At 33.7% G+C, this 21,312-nt stretch overlaps 4 protein-coding genes across 5 annotated transcripts in view; 2 read left to right on the plus strand and 2 right to left on the minus strand.

Moving 5' to 3' along the window:
- LOC131943789 (dynein heavy chain domain-containing protein 1) overlaps window positions 1-6,665 on the minus strand; it is a 69,076-nt gene extending 62,411 nt beyond the window's left edge. Inside the window, exons 1-13 of the mRNA XM_059304067.1 lie at window positions 6,587-6,665; window positions 4,436-4,594; window positions 4,015-4,119; window positions 3,566-3,653; window positions 3,295-3,396; window positions 2,804-2,989; window positions 2,553-2,640; window positions 2,334-2,401; window positions 2,076-2,174; window positions 1,741-1,893; window positions 1,395-1,564; window positions 1,130-1,240; window positions 128-175 (exon numbers count right to left, since the gene is read on the minus strand). Coding sequence (XP_059160050.1) covers window positions 128-175; window positions 1,130-1,240; window positions 1,395-1,564; window positions 1,741-1,893; window positions 2,076-2,174; window positions 2,334-2,401; window positions 2,553-2,640; window positions 2,804-2,989; window positions 3,295-3,396; window positions 3,566-3,653; window positions 4,015-4,119; window positions 4,436-4,581 — 1,364 coding nt within the window. The 5' untranslated portion in view covers window positions 4,582-4,594; window positions 6,587-6,665. The remainder of the gene's footprint in view (window positions 1-127; window positions 176-1,129; window positions 1,241-1,394; window positions 1,565-1,740; window positions 1,894-2,075; window positions 2,175-2,333; window positions 2,402-2,552; window positions 2,641-2,803; window positions 2,990-3,294; window positions 3,397-3,565; window positions 3,654-4,014; window positions 4,120-4,435; window positions 4,595-6,586) is intronic.
- A 206-nt stretch (window positions 6,666-6,871) lies between these two features.
- Window positions 6,872-10,427, plus strand: LOC131943797 (coiled-coil domain-containing protein 34). The gene is made up of 5 exons (XM_059304076.1): window positions 6,872-7,002; window positions 8,081-8,160; window positions 8,835-9,035; window positions 9,260-9,780; window positions 9,942-10,427. The coding sequence occupies exons 2-5, from the start codon at window positions 8,114-8,116 to the stop codon at window positions 10,085-10,087; spliced, it is 915 nt and encodes a 304-aa protein (XP_059160059.1). The 5' UTR covers window positions 6,872-7,002; window positions 8,081-8,113; the 3' UTR covers window positions 10,088-10,427.
- Window positions 10,428-11,644: 1,217 nt separating this feature from the next.
- LOC131943796 (lanC-like protein 2) lies at window positions 11,645-16,052 on the minus strand. Its single transcript, XM_059304075.1, has 8 exons — window positions 15,924-16,052; window positions 15,098-15,212; window positions 14,653-14,869; window positions 13,896-14,181; window positions 13,393-13,578; window positions 12,409-12,585; window positions 12,239-12,311; window positions 11,645-12,066 (listed from the first exon to the last, which is right to left on the minus strand). Exons 1-8 carry the CDS (start codon window positions 15,999-16,001, stop codon window positions 11,984-11,986), a joined length of 1,215 nt encoding a protein of 404 aa, XP_059160058.1. The 5' UTR covers window positions 16,002-16,052; the 3' UTR covers window positions 11,645-11,983.
- LOC131943794 (DNA polymerase lambda) lies at window positions 16,016-21,292 on the plus strand. 2 transcript variants are annotated; one of them, XM_059304074.1, is made up of 10 exons: window positions 16,016-16,061; window positions 17,064-17,683; window positions 17,885-17,962; window positions 18,203-18,310; window positions 18,808-18,987; window positions 19,146-19,274; window positions 19,460-19,628; window positions 19,919-20,010; window positions 20,279-20,440; window positions 20,696-21,292. In XM_059304074.1, the coding sequence occupies exons 2-10, from the start codon at window positions 17,069-17,071 to the stop codon at window positions 20,801-20,803; spliced, it is 1,641 nt and encodes a 546-aa protein (XP_059160057.1). In that variant the 5' UTR covers window positions 16,016-16,061; window positions 17,064-17,068; the 3' UTR covers window positions 20,804-21,292. The 2 variants fall into 2 exon arrangements, with proteins under 2 accessions (XP_059160057.1, XP_059160056.1); XM_059304073.1 differs by lacking the exon at window positions 16,016-16,061 and adding an exon at window positions 16,197-16,297.
- Window positions 21,293-21,312: the final 20 nt, after the last annotated feature.

A 21,312-nucleotide genomic window follows, 5' to 3' on the forward strand; every position in this document is an offset into this window, starting at 1 on the left:
AACTTTTGAAGAAAATGATAACATGCTGACACATAATAAAGTAGTTCTACATTAACTATATAACAGAAACTTCTTTAGACACATTATACTAAAAAAAAATGAATCTAGCTTTTAAAATCCTCTTTACCTTATCTCTGTAGGCAAAAGTGGAACTGTTGTTAATTCTTTTAATAATCTACAAGAAAAATTTTTAAACACATTTTATACAGAGCAATGCATTTTTAATAAATTAATCAAGCATTAAAGCTTAATATTCCCTTTTTACTTTCTCGTATATACGTAGTATAGAGAAAGTATTGTAATCGTGCAAAAAAAAAAAATCGAGATTTTTACAAATCTCGACGTTTTACACCTCACTGATACGGAAAAACATAATTTTGCAATCTTGTCCGTATGTCTGTGTGTGTGTGTGTCTGTCTGTGTGTGTGTCTGTCCGTGTGTAAACACGATAACTTGAGTACCGTTACAGCTAGGTTGATGAAATTTCATATATAAGTATTTTATCAAAATCGTAGATCCGTATCAACTTTTGAGCGATTTCCGATAACCGGAAGTGGTACTTTTCCTACTTTGAATTTTTTAAAAGCCTATAACTTGAGTACTATTTTAGATAGATAAATGAAATTTCACATGTAAGTAAAAGATCTAATTCTCTACCTTCTGTTAAATTTTGAGTAATTTCCGTTGACTGGAAGTAGTAATTTACGCTACTTCCGATTTCTCAAAAAACTAATGTAAATTTTAAAAGTACTAATAATATTGCGCACCATTATGAACATCTTTATTCGGCGTTCGGTTGGTGCGCAATACTTTTTTCTATGAGATTCTATTCTATTTTAAAAAGTTTAAGTATTTAAAATGGATTAAAAATCATAACTATATCCCCAGTTACCATCCCCTGTTGTTTTATATAAGAATATTCGAGAAAGTTTAGGGGAGATCACTACCGGTTTATTAAACAACACTTTTTAACAAACAACAAAAAACATCAATTGTTTTAATATTTAATTTTATAACTTAAGCACTTTATTTTTATAAATATTATTTTTATACAGGCTGCATAACTATAGGTAAGTTACTAAAAGCACAGAGTACAAAACTCCCTATACATAATGGCTATTTGTATTACCTAGAGATCTGGAGAAGTGCAGCCCCAAAGGGAGGTAAAGCAGATAAGAGATTCATCTCCAAATTCTTCAGCCTTCTCTGAAAGTCTATAAATTTCTTGTTTGTCTTCCACCTGTTCACAGAAATTTAATTTACTGTAACAAGTCATATCTAGCAACACAATTTATAGCACATAATAATAATAATAGCCTGCATAATGTTTTTAGTTAAAATAAATAACTGCCTGAACTATTATTACTTCAAAAAGTCTGAGAAATTTAAAATACCTGAAAAATGCTTTGGTGATTAAATACTTCTTGAAAAATGGAATGTTTGATATTGCCTTCCATAGCACAGCTTCTCTTTGCCATTCAGCCAGGGTCAAGGTCTCTGATGGCTGGTCAGGATAAACATGGAGGACACCAAAAGTTGTGAATACGTAATGCTCTGGATTGACCTGGATACAAAAATATGGGCATTTTTATTAGAATTTAAAATACTTCAGTTTAAGTTAACATGTTGTTTATTATATGTCCAGAATACAGTTTAGTTAAGATTTTCTAAATGATTAGTTTACCAATGTTTTAATGGTTTGTTAAACATAGTCCAGAGTAAAACACAAAGCAGACTCACCAAAGCTTTAGGCACAGAGATGAGGTCGTATGGCTGGTAGTGTCTGTTGGGCGCCAGGTTGAGGTACAAAGATTTGACTTGACCCATGTGGTGACAGCCAGCAAAATACTGGACTGCCTCGCGTCCATTCATGATTGGGACCTCTTCCTGCATCTGATCACAACATTGACATAAATACAATAATGTGTTGCTCACATGCTGGGTAGCTATCCTATGCTAATGAGCCTCATCTTTTCAGGAACTTGCATATGATAAAAAGGATGTGTGCCACAGTCTTCTTTTTTTTTCTTTCATGGAAATTTTTTGGTTTTATCAAAATATTTTTAAAGACTTACTTTTGGTGCTGGCCGTGGAGTTTTTTCCACTCTAGGTGACAATGGCACTTGTGGCAGATTGATGAAACTAGATTTTTCTGGCAAGCTTTTTTCTTTTTCCTACACATTTCAGAAGTCAAAATATTATAATTAACCACAGGATAATAACAAAAAAATCTTTTAAAAAATCAACAAAATTGCTAATTAAGTAGAATATATTAAGTCTAAAAATCATCCTATCTAAAGAAACCAATGGTAAAAGATGCCCATAGAACTTACTTCTTCAGATAAGGCTGTAGCTAAAGCAAGGGCAGTAGTCCCAAGTGAGTGGCTCCAAACAGACTCCCCTATAGAACAGTAAACATCAGCACTCAATGGGTCAAGGTAGGATAAAACTAAAAACTTTTTAATGCCATGTTACAGTTTACCTAAACAATGTAATTTCCTAAATTAAAAATATTATCAGTACATTTTAAGATACTTTTAAAAATATTTTACTTGCTGCCATTTCTAAAGCCACATCCGCCATAGATTTGTTGAGATCTCGAATTGACAACTGCTTAGCTGGAAGGACCTTGGCATCACTCTAAAGTTGTAAATGTTTCATTAGCAACAAGAAGCAATGCAACTATCTCTGATTGTTTAACATTACTTCTGCATCAACATAATGTGATGCTTTTTTCCTTACACAAAAATGTATGAAGATTTTGCAGTAGACAAAATATATGTTAGGATATAACACAGCTTACAGGAATGCATCTTGCATATGGGTTAGTTCCATCTGGCAGTAGGTTTGAAGGGTAGGTGTGTCCCCTTGGTGATGGTGACTCTTTTTGTTTCTTGATGACAGGTGAGATGGGGGCATGCACTGGTACCACTGGTGTGGAGTAGTTCTTGGTGGGAGTTGAACCCTGAGCTTTGATCAGTTTAACATGCTGAATACGGAAAGTTACACAATTTTTGTATTCTTCAGTTTAAAATTGTGACTTGTACAAAATGTTACAAGTGTGGTACATTATTTATTTAACCTCGGTTAATTTTCTGTTTTATGTCACCGATATATTCAGAATTAGGGATAGAGCCTGGATTTGGATAACATTACTACAAAAAAAAAATATATATATATATGCTCAACAAGCAGTTAAACAAGTACCAACTTTGTTCAAAAACAATGAAATATATATTATCCATCTTTACAATTGTGATGATCAGATAACAGAAAACTGCTTAGATCTTTTACCTCTGGGAAAATCTTGATGAGAGTTGCCTCCACATGGAGGTCGAACAACCTGCTCTTGTTGACATGGACATGGTGTAAGACACGCTCCAAATAGTGGTGAAACTAGGGGAGATAATTGAGATCAGATGTTAGTTTATCACAAAGTAGACTGGTTAAACATGGATTACTACTAAAACAAATTATATTTTTCATTAGACCTTTCTTGTAATTTTAATCAATATAGCTTTTTTAATTCCATGTGAAAACATTTAATTTAAAAAATTGTAAAAACCTCAGCTTTAGTTTCAAAGTAGTCAAAAAAATCTTTGAAAGGCTCCAGGAGTGCAAGTGTTTCAATAAATATACACCACTGAGCTCGGCTGTGAAAACATTCAGTAACATCACAGTTATAACATAGTGTCTATATAAAATATAGCCAAGCATTGGCTAACTAAATTTTTCTTTACATGTTAACAAGAGTATAAATGTAAATATACCCTGTATAGCCAGTGAATGAAGACTAATGTTGACAACAATAAAAATTATTTAGTTCATATTAGTGAATAGTAAAACATTTAGTAACCTATCCATGTGTGTTGGTATATTTGTCAAATTTAGCACCTTATCTATCTGTTTTGATATTAGAGCACCTTATCTATCTGTTTTGATATTAGTGTAACATTTAGCATCTATTTATTTGCGTTGCTATGTGTTGGTATTTCTGCCACATTTACACCTTACCTATCTGTCTGCAGTGTGGTGATGAATACTGCAATCAATTCTTTTTTAAGGCTCATTATGTCATCCTCATTAACGTCCTCATGACACTCAACATTTTCTCTGATCCTAAAAGTAATTTTTGCTTTTATTTTGTATATCCATCAAAAATAAAAAGTTTAGAGCAGTAAAAATACAAAGCTGAAATAACTATTTGGTTGAAAAAACAAAACAAATTTTAGTTTCTTTACCCTAGCTATTTAAAAAAAAGGAAAGTGGTTTTCGAGGCACTAACACTCCCAAAAATTAAAATTAGCTTCATCCCAATTTTTTCTATAAACTTAATTAAATAACGTGTTACTTTGACTAAGTAAATGTAATACACCTAACATTTACGATAAAATTATCCACGAAAGTAATGCATGATAATGAAAAAACTTTTAACCTGTTTCTAAGCTCAAGAGCCCAGTTTGCTGCAACTTCCTTTGGTGAAGAATTTTTCCATTTCTGGGACTGAACAGGTGAAACTAAGTAGCTCCTGCCGCTAACAACAAATGGTAGTTTACTATCTTCAGTGACACTTGATGCCATTTCTTTTAGTTCTCTGATAGTTGTAAAAATACACACTAAAATGTAGTTTACTATTGTTAGAGTTTAATAATGTAAGATCAGACTAAAATCCTGTTTTTTACTTCAGCCAACAATGATTAGTTCCCTTCAGAGACGTAGTGACCCCTCCCAGTGCCCAGGGACAAACTTTCGATTTGGCCCCCCCCCATATATTTTTTTTATGTTTATAATTCAAAACTGCAGCTAAAATGAGCTTTTAATTATTTTTTCCAACCCATTTTGGCGCACCTAGGGTCGACACGCGGGAAATATGTACCCCCCACCCTCCCCCTTCGCTACGCCTCTGCTCCCCTCTTAGCAAAACTGGTCAGATGCTACCATATATTGTAATAGGCAGGAATATTACTGAGTTAGTGTTTTGATGTCATTGATTTAGAAAAAAAGCAAACATTAGTTATTAGGCCCCTAAATTAATACACCAGAAAAATTCTATAGAAAACTATAGAAAATTATATATTGTGTCCTACTTAAATAATTTCTTTAATTGAAAAAAAAAAATGCAAGGTAAAAACTAAACCTTCAAAAAATAACTTGATAGAGACACCAACTAGCTAAGCCTGCCCATTATGCCCGCTGTGTATTTGAATGGGAAGATATCTAGCAGACGACACATTTCTGCTCAATGGCAGTGAATGGTCGATCCTGTCACAACAACACTGCTTAAAAGCATACCCACATATCAGTCATATCTTCATAGCCATTTAAAAACAAAAGCGTTTTCTCACAAATCATTTTTAGCGCAATTTCCATACTGGGGGATTGTTAGCGCAATTTCCATACTGGGGGATTGCGATTATTAACTCGTCATTTCTGGATGGATGTGTGTCCGCAGCGTGTCCGCAGCTTTAAGTCGTATCTCCTCCTCAACGAAGCAATATCGAGGACTAGTTCCAAAAGCAAATATGTTAAGCAAGTTCCGAGGATGAACATAGGCCAATAAAATTCCCGGAATTCCTTCCTGGATTTCCCGGAAAAGCCAAAAAACCTAAAAAAAATATGCAGTTTTTGGCCCATATCTCGGCAACCAGACCACTTAGCGACTTGAAACATTTACCAATCGATTCCTGCTATAATTTAGAATAATATTGCAGAAGAAAGTTTTCAAAAATATCCTTTAGGTCGGTCACAAATTTTTTTTAAAAATTACATTATACATAATACACTACAGTACTATATAGCAATATAGAGAGCGCGACAACTAAATACCCCCTAAACGTCCGCATATTTTTTAAAATCTCGTTAATAAATATTTTTTCTATTTTATTTTGAATTTTTAAAACTACTTGTGTTGCATTATTTATTTGCTGAATATATGATTTATCTCGATTTAAAATTGTTATGGATAACATAAGGAAATTGCGCTTAAATTGTCACTAGACTTTTTATTAACTTGTTTAAACTACCAATTTATTTTGATAACTAAAATTTGTCTAAAATTGGTATAAAATTACTGGTATAAAATGAAGTTTTAATTGTTTAAGTCATGTTGAACGATAATGAAGTTTAAAATCTTGGGTGCCACCCTATTAAAAGCAAAAAAAAGGATAGACCAACACACTCTGCACCACATTATTCATTATTGTCATTATTTGTTTTTATTATGAGAGTACATGAGTACACATTAAAAGTATAAGAAAGCACTAGCCACTACACTAACAACTACACAGTACCACTCAGTAAAGTCAGTGAGTCATAGTACCTTCAGTCCTACACACTACACTCAGAGTACACTGAGACACTCAAAACTCTCACTCACACTGACTCACTCATCAGTCAGTACTCGGTACTGACTACTCGTCTACTCATACTGACTGACACTCAAAACTGTAACTAAACATGAATTATTTACTGATGTAATCATCGACACTGACGAGGCTTTAAGCGCAAAATCATACTCCCAAATCCCAAACGTAACCTAATTATAAAAGCTTATTTTCATTAGTATAACCAGCTATTTATTGTTTACTTGTTTCACTACATTTGAGTTTCTTTTAGTCTATGGTTGCCAAGTCGCCATTTTTTCACATTACAAACATAGCAGTTGCGCACTCAAAACAATTAAGACTCATTCAACGCTTTAGTTGTCATTTTATTTTATATATTTAATTTGAAAATATAAAAAGTTATAAAAATATATTATCTCTTACTTAAATTAATAGATTTACGTCATTTTATAGACTTCCTAATTAAACATATAGATCCAGATTATCAATGCTGCTGAATTTCAATAATACAGCTTGGTAGACAACCAAAATACCAGAGAAGTAAAAGACTGATGATGCCGCTAATGCGGATATAAAATCAACATTCGAAAACTTGTATTACGTTAGCTATTATAATAAAGAGAAACTATTATCTTAATTCTCAAAATCTATTAAAAAGGTATTGAATTTTTATAATTTAATGAAGAATGCCAGTCAATATATTAATATATATTATCTTAAACCGAATCGACAGACGGAAATTAATCTAAAACCTATTATCGATAGCTCAAAAAGAACTGTTACATTTTGTGATTGCTTAGCTTAGGCCTTAGGCTAAATCACAAATACATTTTATTTTAGCCTAACTTATTTAAAATATGATTGATTAATGTTTGATTCAGTTCAATCATAATCAAAATTGTAGGCCTAGATTTTATGAAATCATAAATTAAATAATAGTACACAACAGTAGGCCCTACACGGCTACAGTACAGGAGTAGGCCCTACACGGCTACAGTACAGGTTCATCAATTTTTTAATAGGTTTAGGTAGTTTAGGACTTAGGTACGTAAAATCGCCGGCGACTAGTAATGTGAAAAACAGGTGACTCCTTAAATTTTAATAATTATTTCACATTTATAGGAGGATTTATGTTTTGAAAAATACAAAAATGGTTCCTTTTTTCACGTAAGTACCAGTTTTTAAACAATTATATTAAAACTTTTCAGTAAGTAACAAATGAAGACTAGCGATGTTTTCAACAGATGCAACCATGCTCATTTACTAAAGCAACCATCTTATTTAAAAATTTTTTTGGTAAACTTATAGCGCAAGTTTCAGGGGAAGCCACTCTATTTTACAAATGGCTGCTGTTTATATAGTAAATCTTGCTCACAAACACTGATGTTTAAAGTTAATTTCTGGCCTATATTGATATATTTAGCCATTGATTTGTTTTATTACTCATTAATCTATAATATTTGACACAAATATATCACAATATAATTCTATTAAAGCCTTGACAATGAGGTAACTTTTTCGTACATTACTAGCCGCAGGCGATTTTACGTACCTAAAACGATAGATTACCTTCTTACTATTTCATATTCATATTAATATTATTAATGATGATATTATTAGCCTAATTATTATTAGTAATATTATGCTATAACAAGGCCTAACATATCAGGCCTATAGTCTGTCTCCTTAAACTTTAAAATTAAATGTAATTAAAACATTTTTTTTTACATTTACAGGTAGCTTCTAGTTGTTGAAACAAGAGTGCAGCAATGACTGGCAGACCTAGACCAGTCACTGCAACTGTTACAAAACCAAAGTATGTACTTCTCCAGTCTGTAGATAATTGATGCGTCAATGCTTAAATATCAATAAACCTGTTATAAATACCCTGTACAACTTGGCAAAAGTGACAATGTCTGGTTGTTAGAGCTTTTTGAAAACTGTTTCATGTTTGTGTTATTTTTCTGAACTACACTACTATTTCATTTTGTTTTCACATAAGAGTGCAATTACACTACATCGAAGTAGTAAAATAATTTCTGGCATGCCATTATTATGAGAACATAAGAATCACAATCACCCATAAATGACTCCCTACAACTTCCCTCAAAATTGCAGTTACATTTTTTTAAAAACATCAATTTCTTTAATTTAAAAAATATTGACTGAGCCCTGTCAACATAGAGTAAGTTAATCAATTTCTTTTAAAATTAACAAAAATAGTTTGTTAAAGCGGCTAAAATTCAGTTTCTAGCATTACTTTTTAAAAATGAAAATGTGTGATGTCACACTATCTCAACCTTCCTAATGCCCCCCATTCCTCTTAGGAGTGTGGCGTCATTTAGGGTTGACCCATGATTTAGATAATTTAAAAATTAAATTGAGTTTGTCAACTTCGCCTAGATTTTTCATTTTCTAAAAAAATTTCTTTGATTTTTTATTAAAACTGTTTAAAGATATATCAAAGTTAAGTTTCTAATATTTTGGTAGATGGATGCAATTACCTAGCCCAGATGCCATGAATAAAATTCGAAGAAAATCCTTGGAGTCGAATGGTTCAACTGCATCATTGACTTCCCTTCTGGAGCACAGCAGCTTTGACAGTGATTCAGATGTGGACAGAAGGAATACCCACATGTCAGATTCTGAGACTTTATCTTCACCAAAGAGAGTTGAAGTTTCAAACAGAAAGTAATTGCTTGTGTTTTTAATTTACATTCCTGTTTGATGGTTTTTTTTTAATATTTTGAAATTAAAAATATTTATTTTGTCTGTATGCTTTTTTTTAGAATATTACTATTTTGGCATCAAAGTTATGTTGTTGAAATATTCAACATCAGACAAAAAAAAAAGCTTATAATTATAAAAGGTAGATGCTGTTGAGACCATTATTTGTGTGTCTTGTTCATTTTCAGAATATCTAGTTCAAGACGGAGCAAAACTTCCAACAGTAATCTTTCTGCGTGGGAACAATGGATCATTGAGAAAGCAAAAGAGGATTTTCATAAGAAACAGACAGAGTTAATTGAAAGTCGATTAGCAAAATTGAAAAAAGAAGAAAAAGACAGGGAAAAGCATATGAAACAAGTTAAAGTTCAACAAGTTAGGCAATCTTGGATAGAGAAGAAAAATGAGGAAATTTTAATGCAGAAAAAGTTGAAAAAGATGAAAATAAAAGAAGAAAAAGAAAAGGAAGAGTTGAAAGAGAAAATTAAGCAAAAGGCAGCAGAAAAGTTTGAGGAGTGGCAGGCGTTGAAAAGGAAAGAAGAAAAAGAGAGAAGGAAGAGACAGAAAGAAGATAAGGAGCGCTTGCAGCGGGAGGAAGAGCAAAGAAAACAGAAAGCAGAAGAAAAATACCAAGAGTGGCTACAAATGGCTAAAAATAGACCCAAATCTGCACCCAATAGCTTTGGTTATTTGTCTGGTCAGATTAAAGGTTAGTGTATACTACACATTTTAAATTAAAGTATCAGCTTAGCTACAACTATTGGTAGGTTTTCAATGCAATATTTAAAATTCTAGAGTTGTTGCTGTTGATTGTAATTTGAGCATGTTTGAATAATACCAGAGCTGACCATCTCTTCCCTTGCTCCACAGGTTACCATGACCGCAGTGCCTACCCACAGCCCACTTTTTGCAATCCCATACCATGGCAGCCTGTTGCCATTCCAACACAGAAAGCAGACAGGACAAAGAAAAATAAAACAAAGGTTTATAAGTGGAATCCAGATAAATATTACTAAATTACTAACTAGTTCAGTCTGGATCTAAAGCATTAAATCTGTGATATAATGTGTGTGGATGTAGTTGTTCAACTTGTGGTGGCAAGATTGTTTATCTGAGAATTACCTGTTTTGTGATGGCTTAGTAGTACGTAAGTAGTGACATTTAAAAAAATTTCAAATAAAAATCCATGAAGGGAGATTACTTGGGATTTTAGTTTTACCATTGGCTTAGCTAATAGTCAACATAAACTATGTATCCTTAACCTAATATTATGTGTAACATTTTTGTAACAAATTTATTTTGTTTTAAAAAAAAATGTAACTGTACAGATTTTAATAAAAAAAATGATAAAATGTATTTAGTTGTTTTTTAACTTCAAATTGTTAATGCTTTATTGGTTAACTTGAAACAGCATTGCAATTGCATGTACCTGATTTAAAGGCAAATATGGATTAAAAAGATGTAGTGGCCATGGACTAGATATAATTGCTGGGAGTAAAGGGTGGGGGTTTTTCAATATTCACTCTAAACTAAAACCAAAACCAAAATCACCACCTTCATTCAATTTAACCGGAAATGAAAAATGACATTGAAAATGGATTTTTATCCAGAATCGGTACTTTAATTTATACAAAATATAGTTATAGGCATATCCCTAAACCATGCACCTAATCTCATTCATGACAAAAGTCGCATTTAGAGTTTCTTTCAGGCAACTCTACTTGGGAGAAGGGGGCTCCGCCCCCCCCCCCCCCCCCCCACACACCCCAAAACATGTCTACCGTCCCATTCAACGAAATATAATTATATAATTTTTCCAGTGTCCGCCCCCTCCCAGAAAATTCTACCCCCGCCCCCGAAAATTTCAAATACCCCCACCCCTCTCCGGGGAGGAAAAAGTCTGAAAGAAACACTAGTCGCATTTGTAGATCATACAAACTAAAGGAAGAATCTGGGCGGGGCTTCGCCCCTACCAGAAGAGAGGAAAAAGTCTGAAAGAAACACTGGTGTCGCGCTTAGCCACTACCCGAAGAATTGCATTAAAGAAATTGCAAGAAAACCACTTTTTAGATTAGACACATTAATTAGGCGGTAATTTTATTATAGAGTATCGATGAAGAAATTTCTTTTGAGTTGGGGAGGGGGGGGGGGGGCTTCGCCCCTACCCGAAGAATTGTATGAAAGAAACCCTTCACACAAACCACTTAGATTAGGCAAAATTTTCTTTTTATTCAATGTTTACTCGAGAATCAATGATGTCATATTACTGTGTGCATTCTCCGGCTTGATATTATTTTCTACTCTATGCTCAATACGACGTCATACTTCGTTTTTCGAATTACTATGTATGTTTTTAATTTGCTTGTGTTTTCTCTAGAGCGTTCTTGTCAGATACATAGATAGATAGATACACAGACAGCGAAACTATTAGTATTAATGTCATTCTGCCACACTGTACTCATCTAGTCATAGTTAGATGTTTGTTCAAACATACTGTACTTCAAAATAACTAAACAAAAATGTTTGAAATAAAAACTTTATTAACCAGCAATATATAATACAAAATAACATTTCATGTGGAGGACACAAGGTATAGTTGCTTACACCTTTGGAGATTTACACAACTCCAGAATCCCTGGTCAAATAAACTTAAAGAATAACTTACTCAAGATACCAACTTCATTGCACAATTTGTCATGGAATAAATATCTTGCTTCAGTTTTTATTAAAAAAATAGCTGTGAGATTGAACAGATCATTCAATGCAATCATGCAGGTATAAGTTAAAAGAGAATAAAACAAACAGGTCCAAACCCTAAAATACCTTAGATAATTTATCCTTAATGTGGAGGAATTAAGAGAAAATTTACTGAGAATAATTTACAAAAAAAAAAAAAACAACACCTGATCATTTCAGACTTGGTAATCAAATGCTGGAAAAGCTGATGTTGCAGGCTCTAACATGTCTGCCAAAAAGTAAACAGTCCCAGCCATTCCTTGAAAAAACAAACAAAGGCAGACATTACAAAACTAATATACTTTTCTCTTTACTATGAGAAAATCATGCTTCATCAGCGACAGGTTATAAATTATTGATTATTCTAAAGGTTGTTTGTTAATTTAGCTCAGCAAAATAGTCTATGTGTAAATTAACCTGATCTCACTTACCCTCAAATAAAGAAAAGGGTCTGTCTGGGGTTCGACATCCATGCTTCCCATAATCAAAGCACCACTCTGCAAACTTGTTAATACACACAAAAAATCATGTATGACCAGTAAATATAGAATCTTAAAAATAACCTAAAAGAATACAATGATGACTATTAATGAGAACTTACTTTATAAGCATAGTATAAATATCTGTGGTCCTCAGTTAACTTATAGAGTGTAAGAAAAGTGTAAGCATTTCCTGCTGTTCCATGACAGATGCCATAACCTTTCAGCAGGAGACCTCTCTGCCATACCACATGACCACACTGCTTGGCTGCTTCCAGATACCTTTTGTCCTTATAAATCTGTGCACACATTTAATTCCTACATAACAGATCTGATGAAGTGGATATCAATTTAATATGCACCTTATCTTATAAAAGCAGAATCTTCATTAAATGTACACCACAGTACTCAGAAAAAAAAACAAGTAGTAAAACCAACATATGAGACCATACACATATGCAAAAAAAATTTGCACAGTACCTTGTACACTAAAAACATGTGACAACCTACACACAGTACCTTGTACACTAAAAACATGTGACAACCCACACACAGTACCTTGTACACTAAAAACATGTGACAACCTACACACAGTACCTTGTACACTAAAAACATGTGACAACCCACACACAGTACCTTGTACACTAAAAACATGTGACAACCTACACACAGTACCTTGTACACTAAAAACATGTGACAACCTACACACAGTACCTTGTACACTAAAAACATGTGACAACCTACACACAGTACCTTGTACACTAAAAACATGTGACAACCCACACACAGTACCTAGTACACTAAAAACAAGTGACAACCCACACACAGTACAGTGTACACTAAAAACAAGTGACAACCCTAACACAGTACAGTGTACACTAAAAACAAGTGACAACCCTAACACAGTACAGTGTACACTAAAAACATGTGACAACCTACACACAGTACCTTGTACACTAAAAACATGTGACAACCCACACACAGTACCTAGTACACTAAAAACAAGTGACAACCCAAGCACAGTACCTTGTACACTAAAAAACAAGTGACAACCCAAGCACAGTACCTTGTACACTAAAAAACAAGTGACAACCCAAGCACTGTACCTTGTAGGCTAAAGCAAACATGTGCACCCAACCAGGGGCTCCATGACACCAATGAACCAGCTTGTCCCCACTGCTACTGCCCAGTGATGAGGGACAGTTACCCGAGGCAAATCTCAGGGTTAACATGTAATCAATGCATGGTCTGACAATCTGGTGGATGTGTTCTTGTAAATTTGGCTCTTGCACCTGAAATAAGACCATTAAGTTCAACTACAAATTAATTAAAGAAGCATGAGGAATTATTGTATAGAATTCAACCATTTTATAACCATCAATCTTCTAAAATAGAGTGTGTTACTAGTCAAAATAGCTAGATATTTATTCTTAATACATGACATTGCAACAGAGCAACATGAAAATAATTTGCTCACTTGTTTCTGGAAATTCTTAGTGTGACTTTTTACTTAGTGCAAACATCTTTTTTATCTAAATATAATCGAAGAAAAAAGTAATCCAAAATAGAAAACTAACCATATTAGTAAACTGAATGAATGAAACTTAACCTGGAGTAACATAAAATAAATTCCAGCTAATCCATGGGCTGCTCCAAGGTAAGGCTTATCATGCCATTCATACATTAAAGGTTGCTGACATCTTTCCCTCCTTGCAAACTGAGTTCCAGAGTTTAAAACTGCTTCAACTACTTTGCTGATGGTTTCATTGTGAACAATACCATGTCCAAGTTGGCGTTGAAGAAACAGCAGGGAAGACAAGTAACCACATCTGCCAAAGAGGATCTCATCAGGTAAAGTCTTGTCACTGCACACATCCTCACACATGGCCTCCACCCTGAAAAAAGTATTTCAGGTTTGTAACGTTGTATAAAGAGTTTGTATCCAAATATGTTGAATATTGGTTAGTAAAGAGTTCGTATCCAAATATGTTGAATATTAGTTTATCAAAATATTAACAATATTAATTGTGTAGGCTATATGTGTCAGAGTAATGGGAGAGGTAAAAATGCAGTTTTAGCTATGGATTAGGCAAAAAGTTGATCTGTTTTGTATCAGGTTTCAAGTCAGTTTTAATAAAATAAAATCCAAATAAAAAACATAACAAATAAGAAAATGAAAATCAAATAAAATATTTGATAAGTAAAACATAACAATGTTGTTTCTAGCATTAACTTTGTAACACTTAGGAAAATGAACAACATCATAAAACAATAATCAAATCTATTTTAAATTTTACACCTGGAAACATAGTCTTTTGATTTCTTTTTATCTCAAACAATAATCAAATCTATTTTAAATTGTGCACCTGGAAACAAAGTCTTTTGATTTCTTTTTATCTCCCATTCTATCAAAGAGCACAGCAGCTATAGCTAAGGGACCAGAATCACCACACAGAAAAGATGGCTTTGAACCTTTGAGACGTGACAAACAAGGTTTCAGCCAGTTTAAAGCTATCTGCAAGTGTCTGCCATCATTTCTGCTAGGTAACCTTGTATGCAAATGAAGATGCAGTAGAGCATGTCCTGTAATAAGTGATATTAAGCAACAATTTAAATTTTAATATAATTACAGAAACTAATTAAAACAATAGTTCTCATAAAATAGCCACTATTCATGATAAAAATTTAATTTTTGAATAATTGAAAATAAAGTTAACGAGTGGTACTGTGGTAAGTTCTCACTACAAGTGTAAAATAACAAGACTTTATTTTTTAAACATACATAATGTTGATTTTGTCCACAGAACTGACCAGAGGATCCAGTGTACACAGAATAATCCTTGCCATCATCAACTGCACTATGGTCCAAAATTTTAAGCAGCTTTTCTATGTTAAATAAAATCTGGCTTTGGGGAGCTCCTTGAAGCTAAAAGTTAAATTTGGCAAAGTTAATAACATTATAATTTATAAGAACAAAAGTTTTATTTATACTTAACGTAGTGACCTAAAGCCTAAAAATAAAATGCTATGCTTAAATTCTTAAATGTACTAGATCAAGATAGAGTCAAATGCTCAACAAATTGTCAAATACTGATTAAGCCCTAAGATTAGAATAAGATTAAGACGTCCGTTAAGTTTAAGACAGTTTAAGACGTGTTTAAGAATGACTGTGAGTGTTTCACTGTTTGACAGTGTGTCTTAAAAAGTAAAAACTGAATAAAAAGACTCAACGAGTCTTATCTTCTAAATTCTAAGTTTAGATTTAAAAGTACTTAGAAAAAATCTAGTTTAGAGTTTAGAATTTAGATATCTAATTATTAAAATTAACAGACAGACTAAGACCTGAACCTATTGACATTATAATTAGATCTATTAGTTATTTTTTTTATTAGTATTTACTATTTAGATCTAGATCTAGATCTAGTATTAGTAAATTAGTTTATTACTATTAGATAAGATTAGTCAATCATTAGATTCATTAGTCCTGTGGGCTGAGACTGAGCCACTGAGATAAGTCCCTTCAGTCAGAAGTGCGCATCGTCAAAGCTCGCTCAGAACTCATTTCAATGCTACAATCTAAAATAGATATTCCAGAGCTAGATCTAGATATGAATTCTACTATTCTTAGCTAGTCTACCTGTTTGTTTTTGTCAAGTGAAAATTTAGAGCCATCATAATCTGGAAAAGCGTTTTTAAAAGCTCTGTCGCCATCCATTTGAATCTTTTATGTGAGAAGTTTAGTAACTTCCTTTAGATTTGTTTACAAAAGGAAGGCGTAAGTTAGTTACTATTCTAGATCTAGATCTAGATATTCAGATAATCACTAGAGTCTAGATTGATTAGATCTAGTCTAGATATCTAGATCTGGATCTAGATTCTAGATCTATAACTATTTGTGGATGATATTTAGAATCGACCCTTTGAATCTCGGCAGTATCTCGGAAATACTCTCAGTTAGTCTCAGTTAGTTATCTCAAGTCAAGTCAGCAGTCTCAGCACTCTCAGTGATAAGTGAGTGCAGGAACTAAAAACATAAACAATTAAATTTTGAGAAGCGCTAGATCAGGGGTTCCCAACCCCGTGCCCGCGGGCGCCATGGCGCCCGCCGAACGATTCGTATGTGCCCGCCTCTCACTATTCGACAGATACAGAATTTTTTTCATAAACATTATTGAAAGGTTGAAGGGGATGGAAATAGAAAGTTTGAAGGGAGGGGGGTGCAAATCGAAAGTTTGAAGGGGGGAGGGGGGTGCAAATCGAAAGTTTGAGGAGGGGGGGGGTGCAAATCGAAAGTTTTGTCCCCGGGTGACGGGAAGGGTCGCTACGCCTCTGGAAGGAGTTTGTCGATTTAAAATAGGTGGTGCCCGCCAACCTACCGATATTTTAGAATGTGCTCTAGAGTAAAAAAAGGTTGAAAACCCCTGCGCTAGATTTAGATCTAGATCAGACATTCTTAAGTCGAATTGACTCGAAAGTATTTTATCAAGAGCTTGCTGAGTCTGAACTAGATAACTAAAAATGCAAAATTAAAATGAATTAAAAATTAGGCCCTATATACTATACTACTATACTATATATAATTATATATTCTATATCTAGATCTAGATCGAATAGCATCTGGCATCTATTGTTCAAAAATTAATAGGCCCTATTTATTTAGGCCCAAGTTTCATTCAAAACTCACTTAGATATAATAAATAATAAATATTATATAGATTATAGATCTAAGCAAAATGCAAACCAAAATTTATGTTATGACAAAAACATAATCTTGCAGAAGAAATGGCTTGCAGAAAACGACATCTGAAGACACCTGAACCTAAGTCTACCAGCAAACAGCCAAGGTTTTCCACTAAACCGGATGTGTCACACTCACAGGCTTCTGCCCAATCCCTTCAGCCTGACAACAAAAACCAATCTTCATTTCTCCAAGGCTTACACTTCTACATCCTACCTGCATGTATTGAAAAAACTCGTTTAAATATTTTCAAAAACCAAGTATTGAATTTTGGCGGCAAAATTTATGATGACTTTGCCAGTAGTTTTATCACTCACATAATAGTGGAAGACAAAATGGACATTGCTAGGATACAAAGAATAATGCAAGTAGAATCTTTGCCAGCAACAACAATTGTTAAATCTGCCTGGCTTAGTAGTTGTTTGCGCAACAAAGCAGTTGAAAGTATAGAGAAGTATGTCATTCACCAATCCTGTAAAGAATCTTCAAGAGGTAATCAAGAAAAAAATAATGAAAGTGATGTAAGTAAAGAAGTGCGACTTCACTCATTAGTGAAAAATAACTCTGGTTCAGACAGTGAATACTCAGCAAGCGATGAAGATATAGTAGTCAGTAACACGCAGAAAGCTACAACTTTCTCATCACCACGAAATATTCCAGTAAGTTACTATTTGTTTTAAGATAAATTTTTGATTTAGTTTGAGATTAGGACTAATTACTTGGTTAAATGTAGGCCTACATGTTTTTAATATTACGTTTTTTTTTAAACTGTTCCTTTTAAAAAATTGTAATGTTTGTTTTGTGCACTTGTGTAAATCTTTGATGCTTCTGTTGAATAATAAACTATTTTTCAAATTTAGGTGGATAAATGGATTTGTGCTCAGTCATCTAAAAACGTGAAGCCCAACTTTAACCAAGATATTGTTGATAAATTAGAGGTAATGTAAACTATGTAAAAGTTATGTATTGTAATGTTTCCTAATGACATCTGTCAGAAATAATGTTTGTTTCATTTAATAACTATTAAAAATTTAGTAAAGTATAACTTATTGTATTAACTTTAAAATATCAAAAGATTGCTTGTTTTGATAGAACTAGCTGTTCTCAGTATAGGCAATAAGATTGATATGAGTTATTTTGATCTCTTTATGTAATCAACCTTCTTAATGTGTTGCTAGGAAATGGCTAGCACCTATCAAAGCACTAACGACAAATGGAGAGCCTTTGGGTATCAAAAGGCTATTCAAGCACTCAGGCGCCATCCTAATAGGATTTCATCATGGGAGGTAATTTCTATTGGTTTATAACATGCAATTATGAATTCTCTTCTTGCAGTTTTTGATGTATATCAGGAGTCTCCAAACTTTTCTGTCCTAGGGCCACATTAACTATCAATTTTCAGTTCGGGGGCCAGTTTCTTCCAGGCATGTCTTTGATTTTTCTGGGCAAAGTTCCTCAGCCATCACCAACAAACGATTTTTCCTCAGGCAAAAAGATCTCCGCAGGCCGGATGAGAGGACTTTGTGGGCCAGATGCGGCCTGCGGGCCGTAGTTTGGAGACCCCTGATGTATATTATTTATCTAAAATGCATACATATAAAATATCAGCTTATTGAGTTATTTAATTACACTGGTCAAAGAAATTATCAGGAGAAGCAATATGTCATAGCCAGTTATCTTCCTACATTGGGTAATTTGAATTTGATTAGGAATTATTGAACCACCTCTCATACCCATCAGCAGACTATTATTTGTACAGGTATGATTTGTTCCTGGTACGCAGGAAGCCAAGTCTCTGACTGGTGTTGGAACAAGACTGGCAGACAAAATCTGGGAGATTGCTGAAAGTGGCCAGCTGCGTAAACTGAAAGAATTTGAGTCCAGTGATGAAGTGACTGTGATGAAGCTTTTCACCAATGTCTGGGGTGCTGGCCCTCACTCAGCCAAAATCTGGTACCAGCAGGTATTACTCTACTATCTTAGTGACTGACAATCCCTATCAATTGTCACTCTATTGTGTCAATTGCTTTCTGATTTTAAAATAGCATTTACAATTTGCCATGCTACTTGTCAATCATCTTGACATGCTTGTGATACTGGAAATGCATTCTCTTAAAACAGGGTTTTCGCACGATTGATGATTTGAGACAAAAAGCCAATTTGACTCACCAACAGGAAGTGGGTGTGCGCTTGTATGATGATTTGCTGGATAGAATGCCAAGAGAGGAAGCAGCAGAAATAGAAAAAATTGTAAGTAGAGTAAGTTTACCTGAGAGCTGGCATGGTCTGAAGTGAACTGATTAACTTAAAGTGTGTCAAAGATGTGTAGTTTTGGAACCCAAAATTTATAGATACAAATTTTTTTTAATTGTCCTGTTGAGAGAACTAAAATCCTATTTTTATATTTCTGATTTTATGTCTCAACATTTCTGTAGGTTAGAACTGCAGCGGAAGAAATAAAAGAGGGAATTATTGCTCAAGCTTGCGGATCATATCGACGAGGGAAACTGGATTGTGGTGATGTTGATGTGCTCATTACTCACCCAGATGGGAAATCACATAAGGGAATATTCCAGCCCTTACTCACTCGGTTAAAAGAGACAGGTATAACATTTTCAATTTTTGAATAGACTTACAAATATTACAATTATTTTTCAGCTTGCTCGCATTTTGTAACAGGTGTCACTCTTTTGGGATTGACGACCAATTGCAAAACTGACTTAAAAAACAGTGTTTTATCTATTTAAATTAATAAATGTAAAAAACCGGAATTTTTGTGTGGTGGTGAGGAGTTTTTATGGTGAGATGTTACTGTCCTGGGTGATGTAGGTAAGTGTAGCTACAACCTAGTGTTACTGTCTTGGGTCATGTAGGTAAATTTTCACTCCCCCCAGGTTTTATAACCGATGACTTGGTATCAGTAGAAGAAAGTGGGAACCAGAAGAAATATTTGGGTGTCTGCAAGCTACCTGGACCAAATCAAAAGGTAGGTCTCGGGTCCTGTCTCTAAGATATCTTGTATGTATAACTTAGGGCTTGTGGGGGTATAACACACTTAACACCTGGCTTCTGGAGGGGGGGGGGGGGGGGCTAATTAATTAGGCTCTGAACAAATGTCATTTCGGCAGCAAATCTACTTGGCACAAAAGTTCTAAAATTTAAAATTATTATATGTTCCATTTATATAAAATAATTAATTAGCTAACCATATGTAACTAAAATTTATATTTTGTCTTTGTTTTTTCTCTGTCCAGCATCGACGTCTTGACATAATTGTAGTGCCTTACAGTGAATATGGCTGCGCTCTTGTGTACTTCACCGGATCCGCCCACTTCAACCGCTCACTGCGACACTTGTGTAAGACACAGCATATGTCTCTCAATGAACATGCACTGAAAGCTGGGGTTGTGAGGAAGGTAACAGTTTTATTCATTCAATTTTTAGGGGTGTTTTGAGATCCACCTGTGGTGGTAATTTAGACACCTGTGTGGTGAGTTAATCACCCTTGTGGTGGTCTAGACACCCCTGTAGTGACTATAGCACAATACATATTTTGAGAGTGTGAACAGTGTCCAAGGATCCCATACCTTGATTAAAACACTGCTGTAGTGATTAAAGATATCATTTTAAATTGAAACATTTTGATAATGTTTTCTGTGATATCTTTGTAGGGAGCTGAAAAGTTATTTGAAGGTACTATAATACCTACCCCAAGTGAGAAGTCAGTTTTTGAAGCTCTGAAAATTCCATATCGTCCCCCTGAGGAGAGGGATCACTGACCTTTGATGACTTCAAATAGGTTTTTGTAACTAAATGTCTTTGGGTTAATTCAAATTAATTATTCATGATACAATATTTTCACAAAAGAAACACTTTACATTTCAAATAAGATGATACTTTAACTTTGTGTTGAAATGGTTTTTTAGAACTAATTATTTACTACCTAAGTGGTTTATTTTTACATAATCAATCATCATAAAGTAAGTTATTTCCCTTCGCAATTGTACAAATATTTAAAGTGACCATTTTATTTATATTTAAAAAACAAAACATTTTAATAATTTATGTGATAAAAAATATTTATTCAATTTTTAGCAATATTTATTTATTCATTTTCATATTTACATAAAATTGTACATACAATTTTGTACACACAATTGTAAAAATTGACATTGCGAATGTTCAGGTTTTATGAATGGCTGAATGAAAATACATGTTAAACACATTATCATAGTGATGAATATTTTAAATAAATAATCGTTTCATTGTTTTGCATATATTTTTTTTA

Source organism: Physella acuta, unplaced genomic scaffold, assembly GCF_028476545.2.
Source record: "Physella acuta isolate Inbredline_101_S28 unplaced genomic scaffold, ASM2847654v3 ptg000466l, whole genome shotgun sequence".
NCBI lineage: Eukaryota > Metazoa > Mollusca > Gastropoda > Physidae > Physella > Physella acuta.